The sequence below is a fragment of the Malus domestica genome, chromosome 15 (genome assembly GCF_042453785.1).
Source record: "Malus domestica chromosome 15, GDT2T_hap1".
In the NCBI taxonomy this organism is placed as follows: Eukaryota; Viridiplantae; Streptophyta; class Magnoliopsida; order Rosales; family Rosaceae; genus Malus; species Malus domestica.
In genome coordinates this window covers 51,774,399-51,799,053 of record NC_091675.1, presented here as the reverse complement: position 1 = coordinate 51,799,053, position 24,655 = coordinate 51,774,399, and the positions used below count along the sequence as shown (strand labels likewise).

The 24,655-nt window shown below is 36.1% G+C and overlaps 3 protein-coding genes and 1 pseudogene across 4 annotated transcripts; 1 reads left to right on the top strand and 3 right to left on the bottom strand.

Moving 5' to 3' along the window:
- Nucleotides 1-23: 23 nt before the first annotated feature.
- LOC103416345 (pentatricopeptide repeat-containing protein At1g51965, mitochondrial-like) lies at nt 24-1,520 on the bottom strand (annotated as a pseudogene).
- A 40-nt stretch (nt 1,521-1,560) lies between these two features.
- LOC103402256 (BRASSINOSTEROID INSENSITIVE 1-associated receptor kinase 1) lies at nt 1,561-8,234 on the bottom strand. The gene is made up of 11 exons (XM_008340992.4): nt 7,754-8,234; nt 7,528-7,660; nt 7,338-7,409; nt 7,050-7,193; nt 5,426-5,497; nt 5,237-5,308; nt 5,057-5,133; nt 4,395-4,523; nt 3,967-4,308; nt 3,260-3,654; nt 1,561-2,200 (listed from the first exon to the last, which is right to left on the bottom strand). The coding sequence occupies exons 1-11, from the start codon at nt 7,851-7,853 to the stop codon at nt 1,886-1,888; spliced, it is 1,851 nt and encodes a 616-aa protein (XP_008339214.2). The 5' UTR covers nt 7,854-8,234; the 3' UTR covers nt 1,561-1,885.
- A 3,583-nt stretch (nt 8,235-11,817) lies between these two features.
- On the top strand, nt 11,818-16,506 carry LOC103402291 (laccase-14). The gene is made up of 6 exons (XM_029093548.2): nt 11,818-12,034; nt 12,147-12,298; nt 12,582-12,826; nt 13,516-13,644; nt 14,446-15,399; nt 16,088-16,506. The coding sequence occupies exons 1-6, from the start codon at nt 11,939-11,941 to the stop codon at nt 16,216-16,218; spliced, it is 1,707 nt and encodes a 568-aa protein (XP_028949381.2). The 5' UTR covers nt 11,818-11,938; the 3' UTR covers nt 16,219-16,506.
- A 1,457-nt stretch (nt 16,507-17,963) lies between these two features.
- Nucleotides 17,964-24,155, bottom strand: LOC103425328 (protein RAE1-like). 2 transcript variants are annotated; one of them, XM_029094692.2, is made up of 12 exons: nt 24,017-24,155; nt 23,810-23,902; nt 23,616-23,702; nt 23,027-23,104; nt 21,993-22,183; nt 21,702-21,843; nt 21,305-21,385; nt 20,734-20,862; nt 19,807-19,884; nt 19,056-19,127; nt 18,382-18,462; nt 17,964-18,292 (listed from the first exon to the last, which is right to left on the bottom strand). In XM_029094692.2, the coding sequence occupies exons 2-12, from the start codon at nt 23,852-23,854 to the stop codon at nt 18,245-18,247; spliced, it is 1,032 nt and encodes a 343-aa protein (XP_028950525.1). In that variant the 5' UTR covers nt 23,855-23,902; nt 24,017-24,155; the 3' UTR covers nt 17,964-18,244. The 2 variants fall into 2 exon arrangements, with proteins under 2 accessions (XP_028950525.1, XP_028950526.1); XM_029094693.2 differs by lacking the exon at nt 20,734-20,862.
- Between the last annotated feature and the right edge of the window lie 500 nt (nt 24,156-24,655).

Genomic DNA, 24,655 nt, shown 5'->3' with positions numbered 1-24,655 from the left:
GAAAGACAGTGAGACACCAAATCTGAAATACAAGACATGCTTCCACATCAATTATTGAAATTTTCAACAACCCTTGTGAATCTGTTACTAAATTTGTGATGTTCCGCAAGTGAGAATCATTTTTCGTCGAAACCTCAAGTGGGGCAGCTTCTATCTCACAGGAATGAGCATGAATTTTCATGCCCAAGTAACTCATTCCGCGAACAAAACGGGTCCTGGTCGTGATGGCTCCGTGGGAAGCAAGTTTCTTGAGTAGTCGCAGCAGCAGCCACATGCTTCGGCCTTGGGAGGAACTGGAAACTGGCTCCAAACAAGCAATAATGCAAAATTCGGTATATCTACACCATTCATCACCTTAAAGGGCTCACAACCCAACCTGTGATCGGACTCTGCCTACGAACCCTAACTCTCCTATGTGAACCACTCTGCAAGCGTTCAAGCACTGCGTATGTAATCCAATCCGGTGTCAACCCTTGCTGCTTAAGTTTCGCATCCTCCCACACCTCTCAAGACAATCAAGCAAGATGTTGTATGTCACTATATTCGGATAGCAGCCTTGAGCAAGCATGTTGTCGAACAGCCTGCATGCCATTTCAACCCTATCCGTCTTGCCAAAGCACTCGATCAGAGTGCTGTAGGCGACGACATCAGGGCTAAAACCCTTCTCTTGCATCTCCTTAAACCTCATGTGGGCTTCATCCACATCACCATTTTTCCCAAGGCAATTGATCAACGAATTGTAAAGAGATAATATCCGGTTTACAATCACTATTCTCGAGATGTTCGAATATCGTCACAGCCTCATGAACCTTCCCAGCTCTACCAAAGCTCAAAATCATAATGTTGTAGGTAAATATGTCCGGTTCAGGCCCATCAAGTTTCATCCTTTCGTACAGTTCATGAAGATGGGGTATCTGCTTCAACCTTCCAAGAGCTGCCAAAACTTTGTACATGATAGTATCAGTAGTTATCCCCTTCTCATGAATGTTACTTAGCATGTCAACCGCCTCTGCAGTTTTACCTGCACTGCACAAACACTCCAACATTGAAGTATATGCATCCCGATCCCCCATGTCGTGGAAGCTCCACATGTTGCAGAACAACCTGTGAGCTTCCAAGGCATGGCTCAATTTACTCAATGTCCTCACAAGATATGCATATATCGACTTCGTCATGTACTTCTTCGACATCCCCACCACCTCATCAAACCCACCCAGCTGCCCTTCTGCAACCAAAAGATTCAAAACCACACTGTACGTAAATTCATTAGGCCGGCAATTGTTCTGTACCATTTTCGAGAACACAACGACGGCCTTGTCAACCATCTTGCTCCGAGCAAGAGCCTGAATCATAGTACTATAAAACATCATATTCGGAGCGCGACCCTTGTTCACCATCTCCTGGAACAACCCAAGACACTCGTCGCCCTTACCCAATTTCCCAACCATTCTGATCATAATCGTGCACGTAAACTCATCCGGCTCGCAATGCTTCTTCTTCATATTGACCTAGTGTCCTTATCGTATCTATGGGTTCTATAGGAACACTCAAAAATATAGATAGTTATAAGTTCAGAATGATTATTTATTCCACAATTTGGACTAATTTCTGGATAGATACATAAATCATCAGGAATGGGTGCTTTTATGGCCCTTCCTAATTCCTGCTAGCACCATATAACTTCGTAATGCCAGTTAACCCTATAAAAATTACAACAGCACCAGCTCCATTTTTGTGATCTTAAAAATAAGCGAGACAAAAACAAAATCGAAAACAAAGACAAAACATATGCACAAATGTGGTATCACTGAAATACAAAATGGACCTTCTCTAGTCCTCTGAAGGCTTCTTACATGTATACAAGGGGACGGAACCAACGAGCATATCATCTGGGACCGGACAACTCATCCGGAGGAATATGAGAAGTTGAGTCTATGATCCAATTGGTACTTGGATGATGAATAGGGTTGAAATCTTGGCGGAACACCTCCTCTTTTTGCCACTCCTCCCATCTTTCAGCCAAACCATCGCCTTCCAGCATCCGGACAACCTCTGACATCTTGGGTCGTTCCCCTGGGGTGCCTTGTGTGCACAGTAGAGCTACTTGGATGAGCTGCTCCACTTGATCGTCAACATAATTTCCATTCAGATCAGCATCAACAAGAGTTTCCAACCTCCGATCTTTCAGTAGTCCTTTGACCTAATTATTTTAGTTAAAATAAAAAGGAAAAAGTCAGATAGTTCTACAATTTGAAACAAAAGATGAGGGCACCTAGGAGAGTGAAAATGTGTTGTAATGTTCAAAATTTGAAGGGCCGCAGTATCTCCAGAAAATCAAACTGCTTACAAAAATGCATCGTCATTCAAATATCGATATGATGCAAACATATGACAAAGATGCAAACAGAGAATAGAAAGAAGCAATAGGCCAAGATAGCGAGAATAAAGAGATAATGAGGAAATTAGGATCGATACAGAACACATGCCAAATTCTTCAAGAAATCACAGCAAGGCCAATACATTGGCAAAAGAAGCAACAACAATACTAACAACAATTACCAAGGAAAAGTAATAATTAATCTCTGACAATTTAAACCTTATATTGTTATAAATAAAGATAAATAAATCTTCACAGCTTAATCGTAAGTCTAACTAATAAAAGCTAATTAAACTAAAGTTATTTTCTAAAAGTCAAGCATTATTTCTTTTCTTTGATCCATGATTCTAACTGTTTTCAATATTCGGGCCAAAAAAGACCAAGTGATTTTTACATTAATCAAACAGGAACTTGGCAGCTCTATGATGAGTAATAGGTTTTTAAAGTATCTTTGCAAAGAACCAACTAAAATGATTGCAGAAATGTTCCATATACAATGATTAAGAATGTCATATAGATTAGCGGTTTGAAATAAAGTGATTAGCTGTCGAGACCCATTATTTTTGGCTTAAATAAATAGCAACATTGGTATTGAGAGATACACCTAATTTACAGTATATTATATAACATTTCTTTAAAAATGAGTATTGAAACATAATTTCCAAGATTTGGACTTGGGGACACAATAGATTGAAGCAAGAATATCGTTGAATTTCAACAACATTATGTCTTTTTTTATATAAAGTATGAAAGATATTATGGAAGATTTAGAATGATAAAATATAATCAGAAGGTGGACCTCATGCAAATGTTGTTGGAAAATAATCTTGCATATAACAATAAATTAGCTACAAACAGAAACAGAAAGACGTAAAAGCATACCCAATCAAGTAACATGACATCATCATCATTCGCAAGCCGAGCAAGATCAAAAGCCCTCTGCCCAGTGATGAGTTCAAGAAGCATGACGCCGTATCCAAAAACATCAGTTTTCTCGGAAGATTTTCCAGTTGAAAGGTACTCTGGTGCTATATGACCAATTGTGCCACGTACTGCTGTGGTAACATGTGTATCCTTGTAGTCCATGAGTTTAGCCAACCCAAAGTCTCCAACAACTGCTTCGAATTCCTCATCCAACAATATGTTTGCTGCTTTCACATCACGGTGAATAATTTTTGGATCACAGTGATCATGTAAATAAGCAAGGCCTCTTGCAGATCCCAACGCAATGCGTTGTCTTATTGGCCAATCAAGTGCAGCTTGTCCTTCTGGACGATCTACAATAATTTATCGACATAATTATGAGAGTAGAATTTTAAATTACAAGCAACAGGTAATGTGGTTTAACACATATCATGCCACCCGTCCCACCCAAAAAAGAGTCATCTTGTTATCCATTAAATAAAATCAACATCAAGAAGGTAACTTAAAATTGAAGAAAAAAAGAACAGAAAAAAAAACATCAGTACTGATACTCCAAACCAAATTGGTCGGGTGTACAAATTCACTTTATCAATGAAATCCAAACAATTTTTAATTTCGTGAAAACAAAAGGATTCATCAACGCAGCAAACAATTTAGATGAGTACCTCTTAAACATGATGCCACACTTCCATTAAACATAAAAGGATATACAAGCAGCCTTTCTGTTGGTGTCATGCAAAAACCACGCAGACGAAGCAGATTGCGGTGGACAGCCATGCTAATCATTTCAACCTCTGTTTGAAACTGTAGCTCCCCACCTTGGGTTCTCTCCTCTTTAAGTCTTTTTACAGCAACCAGAGTTCCATCAGCTAAGCGTCCTTTATAAACCTTACCAAATCCACCTCTACCAAGAATATTTTTGTTACTAAAGGTATCCGTTGCAACTTGTAGTTCACGCAAAGAAAACCTTTTGAGCTGTCCTAAATGAACTTCTGGATCCTCCTCAGCTGCAAAGACAGTAGATTAGTGAAACCTGCATCCCATACTACAACACCACTTTTATCAAGCTATATTACTCCTATAGTTCACTAACCAGGTACATCAAAGAAATGATCCTGTGGTTTTCTTCGTCGCCAATAAGCAAGTGCAATTGCAGGTGCAGCAAATAGCAAAGCAGCACCAGCAGCAACCCCTCCAGCAATAGCCCCAGTAGCAGTGGTACCTAATATGAATCACCAGAGTTAAAAAGGAAGGATTATTTGCGCAACATGAACCAGAACTAAATGAAAAATCCTTAAAAGTCAGAAGTTATATGATGAACTCTCTATCACATGTTATTGTTTTTTCCATTTCTTCAAACTCACAGAAATAGTACAACACAAAATTAGGAGCATCCTCTCGGATCCTCAATCCATTCCTTTCCTAACTAGCATCTTCTTGGCATCTTTACAGTAGTGATTCCAACTTCATATGTCATTGTTTTAATTCGTCTCTTCAAACTCACAGAAATAGTACAATACAAAATTAGGAGTATCCTCTTGGATCCTCAATCCCTTCCTTTCCTAACAAGCACTTCTCTTAGAGCAGTAATTCCAAAAATAATGTTATATTATGTAAAAAAAAAATTAACAGAAAAACACCAAAAAAACTTTAACTATCACTGGAGTCAATATCACAAGTGTCTGAAACAAAATAGAGCCAGCTTTCAAAACAAATTTGAGTTAATATCACAACAACAGTATAAGTTGTATAAACCTGGAGAACTTGGTGGGTTCGGAGAAACAGGAGGAGGTGGAGAGGGTGGAAGTGGTTTCAGAGGATTATTGGCAAAACTGCAAAATGAAGAATAGCAGTCAGTACATCATTTAGGTCGTTTGCTAGGATGGCCACCGCATGAAAACAGTAAAGAAAAAGAATAAAGAGGCTTCAACAAACCTGATGGGAGTAAAAAGTGAAAAAGATCCATTGACTGGAATATCCCCTGTCAGATTGTTATTTGAAAGATCCCTGCATTTGATGGAAAACTATGTGTTATTTGCAAATTCTCTGATGGCAGAGAAATTAGTAACTTTTCTCTCTCTGTCTCTCTCCCCTCTTATTGAGATGAAAGTATACGAAACTCACAGGACTTGCAATGATTGGATGTTAGTCAAAGTCAAGGGAATAGTCTCTGACAAGGTGTTGTTGTTGAGACGCCTATTTCATGGAACAGAAAGCGTTAAATCACAGATAATCACAACGACAACAGATATTATATTTCCAACACATAATTATTCAAATTATAAGAGACACAATTAATAAAATGTGAAAGTAGTTTTGCTATAATTCATTTTCATTTTACCATTTTTCTTGTCACCATATAAACACCAGAAGAGTATGTGAGCGTCAAGTGTGCATAAAGTACATATGGAATTACGGACACAAATAGACAAAGAGAGCAATGAGCAAGGAAACTTTCAAAACGTCCCACTAGATATGAGGGTTCACCCACTCTGGTTACAGAATTCCTTTCTATTTCCCCTAAAATATATTACTGCAAATATTCCACTTAAGGCCTTCACTACTTAGGACTCACTCCTAGATAAAGTAAAAAATGTTCCTAAAACACACATTCTAGCTCAGCACCTTACATAATACGGACCTCATAATTGTTACTGCTTGAACTACAAAGGAATAATTCTCAAAATTTCGTGAAATTCTAGATATGCTCTTTGTAACATACACTCGGTATTCATCTAAATAAATAAATCCCTCTAAAATTTTACATGAAGTTTTAGGGAAGCAAGTTTACTTAGGGTAACCCTAAGAAGATGTTACAAGGGTGGCTCGAAAATTAAAAAGAAAACAATGATACTCTCCAATTAAATCTTAATGTTAAACTTCCATTTGCAATATAAATGAGTGCAATCAGATATATACACAGACTGGAATAGTGTTAATCATAATAAAATAGAAGCTTCAAAGTCCCACTTGATACTAAAACTTCATGCACATGATTACTGGCACAATTAATCTCTTTCGGGGCAGTCTTAACTATATAGAGAATTCAGAAACATGACAATTGAAAAATACTTAACAGATCAATGAAAGGGGCTTTTCAAGGCTCAAGCTATTATACGCCATGGCAACCTGGGATTTCACAATTGTCACGGTAAAAGCTATAGGAACTTATATTTTTCTTCCTTTCCTTTTTTGTGTTTTTCTTTTTAGGGTAGGGGATCTACAAAAAAGGAGAAAAGAAAAGAAAGAATTGGTATAACAGAAAGGGTATGTTACAAACATAGGCGTCTCATGTTGGATCTTTAGAATTTTTAATCTGGTGATCATAGCTTAATGCATCTTTGCATTAGAATTCCAAATTCAAATGACCAAGGGAGCTAGTCTCCCTTCTTGTGAACTTGAAACCAGGGATCATATTATAATTATGTGCATCCGGCATAAGGAATATTTGCCTTCAAGGTTTCAGTTACGTGATTTCCATATTTTCTTGTCTTGTGCAAATTGTTTTATCACTTGTTTTATATTGTGATCGTTCTTCAAATTTGTTAAAACTCAAGCTATATGCCTTGACGACGTATTGGGAAATTATAGTCAACCTAAGTAATATTTTGGGTTCAACTGAAATGCTATCGGGACCTTAAGGAAGAAAGTCACTCCAACAGAACAATTAAAAACAGTAGATTAGCATATCAATTAAAAAAAGAAAGACAAGATATATTTTATCTAACAAAAGGATGGGGGTTCATACAGGAAACGTAGTTTTGCAAGGTTGCCAAGTGCCGCTGGAATGGTACCATGTAACTTGTTCAAGTAAAGATCCAAACTGACCAAGTCTGCCAAACCCCCAAGCTCTTCGGGAATGGTTCCAGTTATGTTATTACTGTAAAGTTCCCTGTCAAGAAAGAATGTTTCGATAATGTCAAATGCAGTAGTGAATTCATTCGTCGTGTATCGATACCAATTTCAATTCAAACGCATACTGATGGAACAGTTGGAAAGAACACAAATAAGAAAGCAGAGCGAAAAACACACTTACAAGTACTGCAACTTGGAAAGCACACCAAGCTGTGCAACCAATTGACCAGAGAGATTGGCATTGCCAAGATCACTGGGTGGAGCAAAAAAGGTTAGAAATTTCGTGTAACGCAATTTTCGCTATTACAAGTGAATTGAATTGAACTGAACTGAATTGAATTGAAAAGGAGGTGTTTGTTGGGTTTGCTTACACTCGAGTAACGCTGTTTTCGCTATTACAAGTGACATGAAACCAGGTGCAGGGATTGACGAGAGTCGGATCCCAACTCTGCAGAACATTGTTTGGATCAGCTAGATTGGTCTTCAACGCGTTCAATGCGTCACCTGTCAAATCCAATCATTCATTCATTCATTAGTTCATGCCAATTCCCGCAACCAAACAAACCCAAATTCAAAAACACACAGACACAGACATACCTTCGACGTTGGCAGCGAGCTTATGGAGGTGAAAGAAGCCAAACAACAGAATCAGCCAAACGGAAACAGAGGCGGAGGACGTCATCGCTGGTGGGTTCATTGGAGCTCAGCTCATACACGAATCCCTAATTCCAACTCTAATAATTGGGGCAGCAGCAGGCGTTGACCGATCAAAATCTGGAGCATCTCCACGTTGACCGGATTCCAGAAAATTCGGTGGCTCTTGCTTTTGCCCGTTGACTAAATTGTAAATTGCGTTTGGAAAAGCATGCCGCTGCCTCTTAGAGAGTGAAAGAGATTGAAATCTCAGAGAGCTTACTGGTTTTGGAGAAGAAAGGAAGAAAAGTAAAAGGTTGGGGAGGAAGACGGGAGGAGCTGCAGATGGAGGGCTCTCAATAAGTCAAAGTCGCTGTCCACCACGGTGGAAATTTCCTTTCTTCGTTTGTTTATATTTTTGTTTTTCTTCATTTTAATTTAGTATATTTACTAAATTATTGTTGTCATTGTTTATGGTATGGCTGCAACTCGGACGGGTTGAAAGGTCAACCTAACCTTAGCTCAACATTCATAATTCAGGTTCAGGTTCGTGTTGAGTTTCATTTGGATTCATTCAGATTCGGATTTAATTGGGTTGAATTTGGGTTGTCCAACTTTTTTTAGTTTAAAGTTTAATCCTTTAACAACTTATTTTGCAATAATTTAAAAAAAAATTAAGCAAAGTAGTATCAAAACTAGTTAACTTCAATGTCATAGTTCAATCAAAAATTGCATTCAGTTCCACAAATTGATATCTGCTTAAAAGTTAAACCAAATACGCAAATTTAACTATGCAAAATTTGAATTAAAAATACAAGAAAATATCAAAGCTTGTACAAAAAGGAAAAAAAAACAAAAAGCAACACTACATACCAACTATAAACAAACACCGAACTCAAGTCTTGTTGTCCAAATTTAATTTGCATTTGTATTAAATAAGAAAAATAGTTAGTTGTAGGTCATATATTCACAACTATCATTATAATCTTTTAAAACAAAGTACATGAGGACCTACAAATGGCCAAATAGAATCAAGTTAAGTGCTACATGGAACCTCCATACCAAAAGCTTCAGCACTATCAACTGTACCTATAAGGGATATTGTATAAAACATTATAAAGGTTGTTGATTGGTGGACATGGGTGTAATATGTGCATTTGTTCATTTGGGTTATGATCGGGTTAGAGTGGGTTATAAAATGGGTTGGGCATCGGCATGCAAAGAATTAACCCAACATAATTCAATAAATAATTGGGTTGAAATTGGGTTGCATTCGGGCGGGTTATAACTAAGAAAATACCCATATCTTTGGATTTAAATTCGGGTTAGACATGAGCGAGTTCGGGTTGGCCCAATAAAAAATGCACCCCTACTTTTGGATGAAAATTGTTCTTCAACCACGATTTAACCCCACGCCCTTCTTTACCTAAAACAAAGAGACTCGGCTACATGCACAAAAATTTCTTCACCTTAAGTGGATTGTTTCTTTTATGAAGTACAAAAATTGTTGGGAACAACATATAAATATTTGTTTAGGTATTTAACAGTTAAGATTTTGTCACATCATCAATTAACAGAAAAATTAACGGCTAAGCTAACGGAAGTATCAAAGTGTCAAAAAAATAAAACTTTAGGTATGAAAGTGAGACGAAAAAAAGTAAGAGAAGTAAAGTGCAATTTTGGCAAACTTTGAGGGTTGTAAAGTGGAAACTGCTCACAAAATTAATTATTGTTAAATTACACATGTTAATTTCATCAATTGAATATTAATAATATGTCCTTGCTCTTTTATTTGGAATCCAATTTGATGTCCTTAACATTGCTCATGGGGCTATCCACACACCTAATTTTTACTCTCACACATTCTCTTAATTTTTGGTCGTTGGATTGAATAAATTAAAAAAAATCGATGACTCTATAAAAAAAGTAAATATGATTGTGTGACTAGCACTGCCTTTTGTATAAAACACTCGGTTGCCTGTCGTATGCCTCTATCATCACACCCACGCCTAATGAAGTTTTTGTAGGGGTGTGCTATCCAAACACCCCATTTTACTTCTCACACACCCCTTGATAATTTATGTCCGTTGATCTTCTTCAATTCATCCGATCCGACGGCCGAAAATTAAAAAGGTGTGTGAGAAGTAAAATGGGGTGTGTGGATATCACACCCCTTTTTGTATTCCTTGTTATTTGGCATTCTTGCCACATAGGTTGAAATGTTTTTTTAGGTTGCAAATTACACAAAATGAAAACTAAAAGAAAGTAAAATTCAAATTCTACTTCATATCTTCATGAATTCATCATCATCCATCAACTCTTCCTTTTCCAATATATAAATACGAACATAAATGGTCACTAAACAAGCCATTAGCAATGATGATGCAGCGTGTCCAACTTGATTGAATGTACCATTTGAATAATTTCATTTAGTACTTATTTGTAGAAGAAATTCTCTTAGCCACTTAGTTGATTATAAAATTACAAATCTACGTAGTGCGCAAGCTGAGTAACTAAAAGTTAATTACGTTCTTTAGTGGCTTGAATGTTGATGCAAGCATGCCAATTTGCTATCAAGCTCGGTCGGACGAATAATTCAAATGTGGTGATGTGGTAAAATGCGTTGCTAACTCCTAAATTGAGCAGTTTCGACCGAGGAATGAACATTCACAGCCTTGAGTTCATGAACCTGAAAATAAAGTTATCCAAATCACTATGAAGTTTTGGATCTTCTGCACAAGTTTTGGCAACCTCAACTATATTGGTGGAAATATAGGCCCACCAAACCAGTATCAAACTATATGGACAAAGAAACTCAAAGGAGATGAATGTCTTCATCATAAAAAAGATTCGGATGTCTGTATGTCGAACTCTAAATGCAACATGAGAGTAGCCAATCATAGAACACTTCACTTTGCCATGAAGGCCAATGAAGTGATCTCTTTCGGTAAAATCAATGATTCTTTGGTGTTTGAGACTTGAAATAACTAGCCCGCCATAGATTCATAGAGAATCTCCGTCTATCCAGTCGTTCGAATCTCTTAAGGCAAACTGACTCTACAAATTTCAGTCCCCTCAAATCAATCGTTTGCCTTCACTAGTTGCTTATGGAAACCCGCATCTATTCAGTTAGTCTTTGTCCATTGGTTGCCAATCTAGACCCATCTATCTAATCGAAATCTAGGCTGACGATTAGTGAAGTAGTTAGTTTTCACAATACGATGTAAAAGGGTTTTGCATAGAGCGTTGATTTGTGTGTCGAGTTGAAGGCCCTCTTTGCGTTGTCAATCCTCTTGTATTTATAGGACAAGCTACTTGATACCTAAGACTGCCGAATTGCAGAGTCCTGATAGTATTGCAATTCCTCAACATTATTTGAAAAACACTTGGAATTATCTCCACAAAACCTTCTTCCACTGAAACTCTATCACTGCCAAATCTCGCTCTTTTCAACTTGACTAGAACTCTGAACCAAAACTTGTAACATGATCAATTCATATCTCATCCAATGGCAATCCTTACCACTGAGAAATTAATTCAAACCTTTATCATCATTCCTGACCCTCAAATAGTCCTACTTCATCTAGGACTCGACCACTCTAGAACCCAATTCTAATCCTCAAAAAATCCTAGGACTCGACTATTCCATCATCACTACATCATTAGGCTGAGACCCACAACCTCCTTTCTAGGCCCGCACCTACCAACTGGGCCGAAATGTGGATTTTAGGTCCAAACACGCTTGTAACATATAAATAAGAGAATTTATCTAAAAATAACGATAAAATAAAGAAAATTGGTATGCACCTTCACACCAACATTTCCATAAATAGATTATCCTAATCTACAAAATCAACTTATTTAAGAAAGTTGGTGTAGATTTTCACAACATTGCAAGTACAAAGCATTTCCACTGTATTGTTTGCAACCAAATCAACTAATTTAATGTAATTTTGAATATATGAATCCAATACTGAGGTCTACAGTAGGAAAGTGTTATTAATTGCCACATAGAAAGAAAGAAGAGGGGGAGAGAGGGAGAGAGAGAGAGAGAGAGAGAGAGAGAGAGAGAGTATACACTATACATAAGAGAAGTTTGGTGACAATTGCGATTTGAAACAAATAGTGAGCTTTGAAAGTTTTGCAGGCATGGTTAATGTTTTAGTACATTTTAGTTTTTGCGTTTTTCAAATTTTTCTACTTTTTAATGTTGCAAATGGGAAAATCCATCACCAGAAGTTCGTGGTTTGTACTGATCTATTTCTCTCTCTAGATCTCTCACATTCTCTCTCTTTGTCTCTCTCTCTCTCTATCTCTCTCATGTTCATGTGTGTAAATCGCGTTGTTGTTGTTGCAGGTGAAATCATCTTCTTACACTCGACTATGTAGTACCAAGGAAATCCTGACTGTGAACGGCCGATTCCCAGGGCCGACTTTGAAAGCTCGTAGAGGAGATAAAATTATTATTACGGTCTATAACAAGGCAAACTACAACATCACGTTTCATTGGTGCGTCATTTAATTTATATTCAAATTCTAGTTTTATCCATGAATTTAACTAATTAATTTGTTTTTGTGTCAAAATATGTTAAAATTTCAAAGTCGGGCCAACAACCTATTACTAATCACTTCGATATAGCCTACTTAACTATTTGTGTAGTAAGATAGGTGTTAAGTTTTATCACAGAAAATATCGATGTTATTTATAGCAGAACCATTCATTAGTAATATATTTTGTCAAGTTTCTGATGTAGAGTTGCATTTTTCAACAAAATGTATATTTAATTTACAGGCATGGAGTTAGACAAGTTAGAAATTCATGGTCAGATGGACCTGAGTACATCACGCAGTGCCCGATTCAGCCAGGAAACAAGTACACTTACAAAGTAGAGTTTACAACGGAAGAAGGAACAATGTGGTGGCACGCACACAGTGGGTGGGCAAGAGCAACAGTTCACGGACCCATTTTTGTCTATCCAAAGCGTGGTTCTCGCTATCCCTTTTCTAAACCTCATGCAGAGGTTCCAATCATACTAGGTATGTACGTACTGAAAACTGAAAATGCAATAAGGTATGTATGTAGAAAATGAAATGATTATCAAATGCAGTGGTGGAGCTACTTGAGGGTCAGGAGAGGTCCATGCTTATTTTGAAATTTTTTTCACTTTGTAGCTTCTGTTTGTGTGCTTTTGGTTGAACATAGTGCATTCTTCGACTTATGTGCTTTTGATCTCTGCTAGCTTTATTATATTTCTCTAATTGACCAACAAAAAATGTTTTACAATAGTATTGTTAAGAAACCAAAGCCTTAATTATATCAACTAGCCTTCCAGTTCATCATTTTTTGCATGATAGAGTGTTGTTTTACAGTAAAACTACATATATATGGAATAGAGGAAGAATTTATCTTGAAAGACCATTTTCATAGCTACAGTTTTGAACCATGGTTATTAATTTTTGTTCAACGTCATTATAGAAACTTACAAAAAAGTTTGGTGCTTATATTAACTCAATCTTTTTTTTTTCCTAACTCCATTACTTTCTTTTCATTAAAATTTTTCATTGCACTATAAAAATGAACCTTTTTTCTTCCATTCGTGCTAGCATTTTTTGTCCAATTTCTTTTATATGGTTTAAAAGACCCTTCTAGCTCTAATTTCTGCCTCCACCACCGATCAAACGATCTTTAAAATGTTCAAATTAATAATGTTGTTGTTCTTTCTTAGGCGAGTGGTGGAAGAAAGATGTTATGGAGATACCAGGAAATGCAAATATAACAGGAGGTGAACCCATACTCTCAGATGCATATACCATAAATGGGCAACCAGGCCATCTCTATCCATGTTCCAAATCAGGTATATTGATATCAACAAAGAAAATTGATAAATATTCTTGTAAATAAATAGTTGTTGTAGTATGAATTTAGTGAAGGAAGAAAGAGAGATCAATCAGAGAGAAGAGGAGAGATAAAGGCTTGAGAATTTGTGAGTGATGTTTATCACGGCCTATGCATTTATTTATACTAATAAGTGAGAGAGAAACTTTTAATAGCATTAGGACTGCAACAATATCAATAAGTTTGTGTCAATGTATATTTAGGTCTTGTCTAGTTAATTTCTTGGATTGGATTGGACAACTCACACATTCAATGTATGCTAAAGGAGGAAATGAATGCTTAACTTTCAAACCTTGTCCAACTCGAAGATGGAAAATGAATTAGCCATTAAAAAACTTATCCCGTCAATAAGTTTCCTTCATGACTAGCTAGTCATTTTATAACTTCATTTTAAACAAAATTTTGAAGTTGAAATAATTTAGTGAGCTAAATTGTAAACCTCAAAAATAGACTTATCTTTTGTGGTTAGATTGTAGATTTTGAAAATAAAATGTATACGTGCTAGATTATTATTGTATAATAAAAAAAAATTAAAAACTTGTTTTAATCTTAGATCTTTCTCTAGTTCTGTATCTTTATAAATATTTTACAATATCTGTTTTCTCTCTTAATCTCTCTTTCTTTAATGTGTATATATCTTAAATCTTTTATTCATTTCTCTCTACTGACTCCTCTAATATGAAATCCTTGTTCCGTTACTACAGCAATAACATTGTTATCAATAACATTGTTATCAATAACATTTTAATTTAACATGCAGGTACTTTCGAAATGTCAGTGAAGCATGGGAAAACCTATTTGCTTCGGATAATTAGCGCGGTAATGGATGAAGAGCTTTTCTTCGGCATAGCAAACAACAAATTAACATTGGTGGGAAAGGATGGTTACTACACAAAACAAATCGAGACATCTTACATAATGATAACCCCAGGCCAATCCATGGATGTTTTATTACAAGCAAACCAACCTCCAAGTCTCTATTTCATGGCTGCAAGAGCATATTCAAGCGCCACTGGAGCTGGTTTCGATCAAACCACGACAACAGCCATCGTTAAATACAGCGGTTCACACCGAGATCATCCGCAGTTTCCTCACTACAAATTTCCCCATCTACCTCCCTATAACAGAACTCAAGCATCAACCGACTTCACCAAGCACTTCAGAAGCCTAGCAACGAAAGAGCACCCAACCAATGTCCCATTACATGTAAACACCAACCTCTTCTTCGCCATATCTGTAAATCTTCTAAATTGCAGTGGCAAACCATGCAGCGGTCCCTTTGGTAAAAGATTTTCCGCTAGCGTGAACAACGTAAGCTTTGTAGCCCCATCCATCGACATACTTCGAGCGTACTATTATAAGATCCCAGGTGTTTTCGAGAAAGATTTTCCAAGAAAACCTCCTAAGGGGTTCAATTATACCGGTGATCGACTTCCTGACAACTTGTTTACCCCTTCCTACGGCACGAAGGTGGTGGTTCTGGAGTACAATGCGAGTGTTGAACTAGTTTTACAGGGAACCAATGTGCTAGCAAGTGATAACCATCCTGTGCATTTGCATGGCTATAGCTTTTATGTTGTTGGCTGGGGTTTCGGAAACTTCAACCCCAAGAAAGACCCTTTAAGCTACAATCTTGTTGATCCTCCAGAGGAGAGTACAGTTGGTGTTCCTAAGAACGGTTGGGTTGCAATCAGATTTAGAGCAGATAATCCAGGTACGTAACAAAATTATAAGGATAAAGCTAACCCTTAATTTTCTTCATTAAACATTTTTGTGTATTTGTTTTTGTCCTTTTTTTTTTCTAGCTAGCCCTTTGGGTATCATCCACACCACCATTTTCTTATGTTGATAAAATTCATAAATTTATGGATAATACTTGGATACTCATTAGTAAGTACTTGTTTTTTTATTTTGTCCAATGATAACTTGTCTTGTATTGTTTAAAAAAATAATGGACATGTTATTTAATTTTAATTAGGCTTTAAAAATAAGGGACAAGTAACATTTTTTGATTGGGCTAAATCGAAAAGTGAGCATATAGAGTACTCGTTGTGAGTACTTAAGTATTATCTTAAATTTGTACTAAAAAAATTATTATTCTAAATTTATTATGTAAGAAAATTAAGAATATGCTTCAAATGCTAAAGAGAGAAAATGAAATTTCAAATCCCTCATTGTAGGACGTTTGATAATCGTTTTATTTTCCTTTTTTTAAAACTGAAAATTGAAATCTCGTTTGTTAACTACTTTCAGTTTTTTTTTTTTTTTTTTTTTTAAAGAAAAAAAGAATCAAATCTAATTTTGTATGCCTGTAATTTTCTTGTGTCATCATATTTATTAACATTTTAATTATCAAATCAAGTAAAAAAAATCTAAAATAGTTAATATCGTGATGAATGCAGGTGTGTGGGTGATGCATTGTCACATAGAGCGTCATCAAACGTGGGGAATGACAACGGTGTTCCTCGTGAAAAATGGTGTTGATCTAAAAAGTAAAATTCTTCCACCCCCTCATGATTTGCCCACTTGCTGAGGGGTTGGATTTAGGCTCTGTTTGATATTGCTTGAAGTAGTAAAAAAATGTTGTAAAATATTTTACTTATTTTAAAAGTAATAGGTTCTAGACAGTAACTTTTAATATCAATTTATATGTTGCTTTTAAAAATTGCTTTAAAAGCTCTTGTAGGTTGCTTTCAATAGCAACTTCTAGGTTACTTTTAAAAACTGCTTTAATAAAAAACAGAGTTGGGTCTTTGATAACTATTTTCAATTGTTGTAATACCTTTGTTAATATTTTTTAAATGAAATTATTTAGTCTTCCAAACACATTTTATCCCTTACCACTACAAATACAAATACTAACCTACCACTACAAATACTAACCTTACGCCATCACTACCATTACAACCACCATTTTTGCCACCACCACCGACATAACCACAACCTCCACCAATGTCACCACTACTACCATTGTCACCACCATCATTACCATCATCGCCACCATTACCACCACCACCACTACCACCATTATTACCACCATCGCCGCCGCCGCCACCACCATTACCGCAATTGCCACCACTGCCACCACAACCACAACTACCACTACCACCATCATTGCTGCTACCGCCACCACTGCCATTACCACCGCAACCAAAATCGCCATTACCGATGCAATCACCGCCTTACCACCATCGTGATCTCTCCACCCCAATCAACACATCCCACTATTAGCACAACCACTGCACCTCCACCACATCAACCACTACCATTACCACCACTATTGTCGTCGCCCCCACTGCTACTATTATGTCCATTTGTCATTGTATACAATTGCATCACTTTTACATTAACTTTTACCAAATGCTTTTACGTTGCTTTTCATACTCAAAGCACTTTTAAAATTCAATTAACCAAATGTTCATCAACTTTATTTTACAACTGATTATTCTTAAAGCACAGTAGAAGTAGTTTTTTTTTTTAAAGCACAACAATCTGAAACTGGCCCTTATTATATTAATTAGTGAAATAAATATGAAAATACTAAAAAGTCACTTAGTACTACAGTCTAATAGTATTCCTCTTTAATTGTAAGTGAGAGGTCTCATATTCGATTATTGCCAAATGCGAGTTTGAACCACATTATTATTAGCCCATTGTGAGGTTAAGTCCACCCCCTTCCCTCCCCCTTAGTGTAGATAATATCGTTTATTAAAAAAAACATAATATACCAAAGTGAATGGGTCTGGTATATCTAAAACTAATTTTAATTTAGCTTTAAATTTCTTATATAACGAATTCGATGCCAATTTATTCCCCACCTTTTATTGTAAATCTATATAGGGAACGAATCAGTATCATCATTTTTTTTGCACAACTTTTGACACACATTTTTATAAAATTCAGTAATGTATTTTAACAACTCGAACCATCTATATTTTAGAACATCATTCATAAATCATCATTGCAAAAAATTAAACGAGTCCAAAATCATTAAGATATTCATTTGTAGGACAAATCCGATTCTATAAAGAAACCTTAAACCCTTAATCCAATAGTTATTTAGTTTCAAATTTGGGTGACTTTTGGCAAACATGATCTTTGATGGAAAATCTAAAAGATAAACAGTTCGATTTGTCAAAATACATTACAAAGTAGACTTCACAAAAACATATGTCAACAGTTGTGTAAAAAAGTGGTGCCACAAATCTTTTCCTATTATTGTATATCGAAAAAGAAAAGATAAAAAAAACTAATTATAATTTTAAGATCGCATCAGAATAACGAAAAACCTCAAGCTCATTGAAATTTAGCAAGGAAATTTATAAGGTTTGAATTCTCAGCACAAAATGGAACAAGAACAAGACCCTTTGAACAACCTAGCACGTAGCGAAGAACAAACTAGCCACCTCTTCGAAAATGGCAAATCAGAAATAGCACCAGAACAATCTTCTATCTAAACATCTAGACATGGAGAATGCCGCCTTGATCACGCGTTTGCCGACTAAAAAAGGTCGTATGCACAAATAGCTCATAGCAGACATGGCTGGTCGCAAACAGCTTCACCGTTTTCCGGTGTTGATTCTTGGCTTGCCTTTAACCTCAGCTTCCTGCAACCAAGAAAAGCGTAACATTGCAGTTTGAGTATTTCCAGGCCTTCGTCAACAAAATTACTGGAAATGTATGGTCAGAAACATACCTGTGGCACGTGGAGGTAAATGCAGTTCTTTGCAGTAGCAGGATTGTGATTTTCAGCACCCTTGCTCCAATCATAGCAAACCTAGATACACACGTTTGGAAAGAATCTTCGGTGAAATATTTAAATTAGGAGAGAAAAATATAAGGAATTTGTGCAACCAGTTTTTCGAGTCAAATTGGCTCTCAGAGATTAGAACCATAAACCAGCATCAGTCACTTGAATACAGAAAGAAACACGACTACAACAGTACAAGACCAAAATAACCATGGCAAGCCATGCAGTATAATCTCGACATAAACAATAGTGAAAGACAAGCAAGTCTACAGAGCGAAAGGTTCATTGTGGTATAAATTGAAATTGCAAAAGGTTAGTCATCATTGCAAGAAATACAATAAAAATGCATACGCAAAGGTATTTCCTGAAGTTGCAACGTATACAACCTACTTCTACCACTTTAGACCAGTTGAAGAACATAACTTCTATGGATGTCTACAACCTCCAGACTCCATTCATTACCAACCCAGATTTAAAAGAGGACAACCAGAAACGTAAGGATAGTATTTTCATTTTTGTAAACAAATTTTACACCAGGAGTCACTCCCGTGAAAATTTGAACGGCAAACCTCAGACAGAACCCTCATATTAGTTGCAAAATCACTAATAAAGAGACTTACTGCGTATGCAAATATGGAACCATCACTGTTGAAAGCACTGCAAGGTATAGGTTGACTGCACCTCGCCATTGCCTGAAAAAATCAGAAAACCCTCTATTAGACACTTATACACGTACAAAGCAAATGATCAATAACCAAATATATAAACAGGAAGGAGAGAGTCAGGGACTGGGCAAGCTCATGCCAGAAAAAGAAAATGACTTGTGCAGAATTAAAGCCAACAAAGTAAAATTGCCAGATTAGCGGCAGTCAAACTAAGATTTTAAAGGATTTTAAAAGTGATAGATTTGATAGGATTTAAGAGGATTAAAGACTCCTACAAAATTCATATGGATTTTAAAGAATTTGAATGGATTGTGGTGGATTGTGGGGGAAGGATTTGAAATCCTAGGGGGTGAGGTTGGATTCTTTTTAGTTTTGGTTATATATACTTTTTGCTTTCAAATCCCACAAAATCCACAACTTATTAAAATCCTCCAAAATCTCAATTTTTTTAATACACTTAGATTTAGATGGATTCTAAAATCCTTTAAAATCTTTTAATTGACTACACCTAGATTTGAATGGATTCTAAAATCCTTTAAAATCTTTTAATTGACTACACTAGGATTTTAAAGTCTTTTAAAATCCTCTCAAATCCAAGTTTGACTACACCCCCCTTAAACTGATTGGAAACCAACAGTCAAGATGCTTATAATTTAAGCATAATACAAAGACAAAAGTAGCAGTAGAAAATAGATGTGGGAGAAACCTTTAGTCTCTGTTTGCTATCCTTATCCCAAAAATTGAAAGAACCGTCAGAACCAGCGGTAGCAAATGTTTGATGTACCTGAAACGAGGAGCACAAATTAAGCTCTAAAAAAAAAAAAAAAAAGGTCGTACCCAGTGCACAAGGCTCCCGCTTTACGCAGGGTCTGGGAGAGGTGAATGTCGGCTAGCCTTACCCCCATTTATGGAGAGGCTGCTCCCAAGTCTCGAACCCGAGACCTACCGCTCATGGGCGAAGGCTCAGAAAATGAAGCCTCAGAATTTATCAACATCTCACTCAACAACCTAACAATAACCATGACGAACCGACTGTGAATGTTCTATAAATTAGTTAGGATGGAAACTGTCAAATACTTAGGCATTCCAAATCATGATTCTGAAGTAAACTCATTCCTAAAAAAAAGACAAATTTGTACATAAAGGTAAGATTTAACTTGACCAAATTCACCGTTCAGACAAAATAATCCAGTATACATAGCAATCTAACTACTTTACAGATTCTCATACACTATGACAAACCAACAACCAATACAATCCATTAATAATATACATGAAAAATTCAAAACAAAAGAAAAATAGTAATTCAAGGATTATTCAGAAACCTTTTTGCTTTTTGTCTTTCACAATTCAAGAGAGTGAAAAGCAACAGGAAAAAGGAAGGGGGGAGATGGGACATTACAGAGCTGACAAAGAATGCATGTAACGAAAACCACAACAGAGACATTTCACTTTGAAGTGTTTTGACTTTTGAGTTTCAAATTCTATAAACTACTCTAACTTATTTCTCTCTCCTTCACCCCTATCTTTAATTTAAAAACAAAAATATAAAACACCAAAAACAAATATGTTGGACCCTCAGTACATTGTCCAGACATACCTATGAAAAAGGAAAAAGACCAAGGGATCTTACGGGATGGAAGTTCAGAGAGTTGACTGGGTAGATGTCATTGCCCTCTCTATGGCACTTAAAGGTAAAGTTTTTACTTTGTAGTCCATCATCAAGATGATGTACACCAACCCTCCCTTCAATAGAGCCAACCTGGTCAGAATCATAATTATTTGATTCATTAATTATTCAGATATGGTAATAGGTTATGAAGCAAAAGAAAAAAAAGAGTACAAATGATCCTATGTGATGTTCAATAGTCACGAATCACGATAGTAAAAAAAAGTAGAATGGCAAAAGATAGAAATGATGGCAAAGTGGTATATCAGTTATGTCCAATGATATCAACACATCAAATTCTCAAAAAGGTTATAATACATTTGAGCAGATAATTTATACAATCTCCCACTGTGCTTTAGCGGAAAGGAATCGAAGTCAAAGATACAAACTTGGCAGCGCTCATATTCTTCATGGTTTTGGTCTCCCCTAGATAATTAATAGAACAACTATACTTTTAGAGAGAAACTAAACAGAAAATTACAAGGCCAAAAAAATAAATAAAAGAACAATTTTGAAGGGAAAATCAAATACTTACCAAGAATCCTTGCTGATCCGGAAATGCAGCAACACACCTTGTTTGATACTTTAGGGGTGAAACAATTCTCTTGAATTCAGTCTGGTAGTAATTAGAAATAATTGAAATTAGAGGCAAAACATAGAATGTCAATGATGGCAACCCAATCAAATATTAGAATCTCTATATAATAAATCCCATCTCCATTGACTAGACTTGAAAACTTCAAAAAGAACTAGAGGCTTATCCTCAAGGTACCGCAAAAAATAATTAAAAGCCTAGATAAATGTTAATTCTGAAAACAATAAGTAAACAAAGTTAATGAAGAAGTGAACTGCTTTAATTCGTCGATGTGTTCTTGTTGCATCAAATTGCTAAAATAAATGATATCTGATCACTCTTACAAATAAAATGATACCTGTGGGTTTTGCAAGTTAAAAACAATGAGATTTCGGTCTGCAGTGCCAACAACCATTAGAGGGTATCTCACTGATAGGGTGTAGCAGCGCTCAGGTAGAGCTTGGGTATGGATTGGAGTTTGCTGCCTCAGATCCCAATACCTGAAGATAGGTGGCAAAGGTCATACATTAAAAAGAAGAAAAAAAAGACTTCTTTAACAAATTATTTTAACAAGTATCCCACTAAAATTTCTGGTGCACAAATTCAGATAGCTCAAACTAGATAAAAACAACGGCTATGTTTTACTTACTTCAAATTCTTGTCCAAGCTTCCTGTGACTAAGTAGTTCATCTCCGGGATCCAAGCAACCTCTTTTATTGGTGCATCGTGCATGGCAACGGTCACCGGTTGGTTACCAGCTAGAGGCCACATCTTAACTTGCTTGTCACAGCCTCCAGAGAACACAGTAGATCCATCATCCTTCCAAGCTGAGCACAAAACCTAAATAGAATTGTAGATAGACATATATCCTTCCAAGTTATATCACAGAATTTCCTTAATTAATGTACATTGATCTCATGTGGTCTCAAATCAAATGCACATACTTGTGCAAGCACAAAACATATGTATTTAACTATTTATCAATAAATCTTTGAAATAGTGGTGATCCTTATTCAAAAGACTCAACTTTTTAAATGAGATCGTAGAATAACGGTACAAAAATTACTTTCTTAATCAACAGCATACAACAAGTGTAAAAGCAATTGTCCTTGATATCTTCATTGCAAATGTAAGATCTTGAAAACATGTCTCAGACCTCCCATAATTAAAATTCCATATTTGACCTTTTACATAAAGATTGTACTGCTTTTATCTAACAAAATTTTGCGTCCAACTGTAACAATAAATTTTTTTTGCATCCAATATCCAAAACTAATCTTATATCGGTACCTGAGTAATACATCTAGAAACAAAGAGCAAACCTTTTGTTTGCTTTGTATTCAACCAGAATAACACTAAGTCACTATGAAGAGGAGAAGTTAAGAATCATATGAGAGGGCCATGGCCAGATGTAAACTCCCCTAGCTCTGCCAGTGGAGCGGTAAAAAGTTCCAAGTTCGAATTCACCGAGTAAAGGCTGACAATCTAGCATTTATAAACTCAACAGGCATTACCAATTCATACCCTAGTTCAGATTAAAAAATATAGTTGACACATTGTTGTGTATGTATCCGTTATTCCACAATATGTTGGAATTCAAACATGCGAAACAAAATAATTTGACTACCGAACTAGTTTCATGTAACATGGAGAGAGAGAGAGAGAGAGAGAGAGAGACGTTACCGGTTGGTCATGGGATATGGATGCCTTGGGCACACTAGCAAGATTTTGTCCACTCTGGTGTATCTCCCAGCATCGCACCTAAACACCGGTATACCAGCAGTCATTACTAAATCCTACCAATAAACTGTTTGTTTGGTCGCATAGATAAGAAAAGAAATTATAAAATTCAATCCAATAGTGTATCTTCTTCAGTTACCATGAATCACACCTACATACTACATAAGCAAGAAGCGTACTGCAATAATTTTTTTATTTTTTTTGGTCGAGAAAGGAAAAAACCATAAAATAGAGTGACCACGGTCACAACCCGTACCAATACAATCAAATAAAAGAGCTTTTCTTGCCACAGGAGGCAAGGTTCTATCCCAAATATAAAAGTTGGCAACTTTAAATCCCATCGCTGCGTCCGCCACAAAGTTTGCCTCTCTAAAGACATGCTTCCAGTAAATAATTATATGTGAATCCCAATCATACATTATAGTGCCTGGTAGTCTGATGACAGAAATCCAATCCAATCCAATCTAATCCAATCCTATAGAAAAAACTTTCTTAGCAACCAAACAGAATGCAAGGCTACATACATACATACCTGGTTGTCCCAGGAGGTGGCGACCAGAATGTTGCTCTTGGGACTGAAGCTTAGGCTCGATATCGAGTCGTTAGGAAGATGGGTGACCTAAAATATCAAAAATAAAAATTAAATTGAATAGAATTAAATTAAATTAAGGAAGAGAATCAAAACAAAGCATGATCGACGAATAACTGCAAGTTAATCGAATTCACCTCAAAGGACTTGTTCGGATTCTGATTCTGATTCGAAGCAGCCATGAAATTCGACTTTGGAGTAGCACTCAGTGAAATTCGCTTCTTGTCCACCTCGAAATTTCAAAAATACATAAATAAATTACAGAGCATTCATCTGAGAAGTAAAACCTGAGAGAGAGAGAGAGAGAGAGAGAGAGAGAGAGAGAGAGAGAGAGAGAGAGTTACCTTAGCCGAAGGTGGAGAGTGCAGAAGAAAGTAGAAACTGAGTGTGGTTTACAAGTTTGAACGAGGAGGAAGAAAGACACGAGTATACATGGAAAACATTTTTAAATGTCATTGAATTTATAACATTTTTTAATTTCGTCATATAAATATCAACTTTTTAAATCATTATTCTGTCATTTCATGATAATTTCGTTAAGTTTTTCATTTATAATAAGTAACGTGTTTTGTATACAATTTGGTTTCAAGATTATTTTGAATTTTTAACTCTTAACACCGTTCAATATTATTTCAAACATTTCCACTTATTTCTTTTTAATAACAGGATGGACCGCATTAAATTCTTGAAATTTACAATTAGTTAAATTCTGTGTTTGATGTGGTAGCAAATTTTAGTTACCTTTGGATTTGACGAAATTGTATCTACAAAACAAATTAAACACATTTTGTTACGACTATAGTCACACACCCAATGAGAGGGATTTGGTCGATGAACATCAAGGTGGGTCCTCTAGAAGACTTGGATACTTCGAACCTGCTCATGTCAAGATTGATTTTGATGAGTTGCTTTTGGACTTCCTTGAGAAATTTGGACAAGGATTGTCTGCCATCCACTTCCGGTGCTCTCCTCGTGCCCTCTTG

What these genes read in the sequence shown, in the direction of transcription:
- LOC103425328 (XM_029094692.2), bottom strand. Translation starts at nt 23,854, where the DNA reads ATGGCTGCTTCGAATCAGAATCAGAATCCGAACAAGTCCTTTGAG. An exon ending in ATCCGAACAAGTCCTTTGAG is followed by an intron (nt 23,703 to 23,809) that starts GTGAATTCGATT and finishes TTGATATTTTAG; the next exon opens with GTCACCCATCTTCCTAACGA. An exon ending in TTAACTTGCAAAACCCACAG is followed by an intron (nt 21,386 to 21,701) that starts GTATCATTTTAT and finishes AATTACTACCAG; the next exon opens with ACTGAATTCAAGAGAATTGT.
- LOC103402256 (XM_008340992.4), bottom strand. Translation starts at nt 7,853, where the DNA reads ATGAACCCACCAGCGATGACGTCCTCCGCCTCTGTTTCCGTTTGGCTG. An exon ending in CTTGCAAAACTACGTTTCCT is followed by an intron (nt 5,498 to 7,049) that starts GTATGAACCCCC and finishes TCCATGAAATAG; the next exon opens with GCGTCTCAACAACAACACCT. An exon ending in TCATTTCTTTGATGTACCTG is followed by an intron (nt 4,309 to 4,394) that starts GTTAGTGAACTA and finishes CTGTCTTTGCAG; the next exon opens with CTGAGGAGGATCCAGAAGTT.
- LOC103402291 (XM_029093548.2), top strand. Translation starts at nt 11,939, where the DNA reads ATGGTTAATGTTTTAGTACATTTTAGTTTTTGCGTTTTTCAAATTTTT. An exon ending in TACAACATCACGTTTCATTG is followed by an intron (nt 12,299 to 12,581) that starts GTGCGTCATTTA and finishes TTTAATTTACAG; the next exon opens with GCATGGAGTTAGACAAGTTA. An exon ending in AGAGGTTCCAATCATACTAG is followed by an intron (nt 12,827 to 13,515) that starts GTATGTACGTAC and finishes GTTCTTTCTTAG; the next exon opens with GCGAGTGGTGGAAGAAAGAT.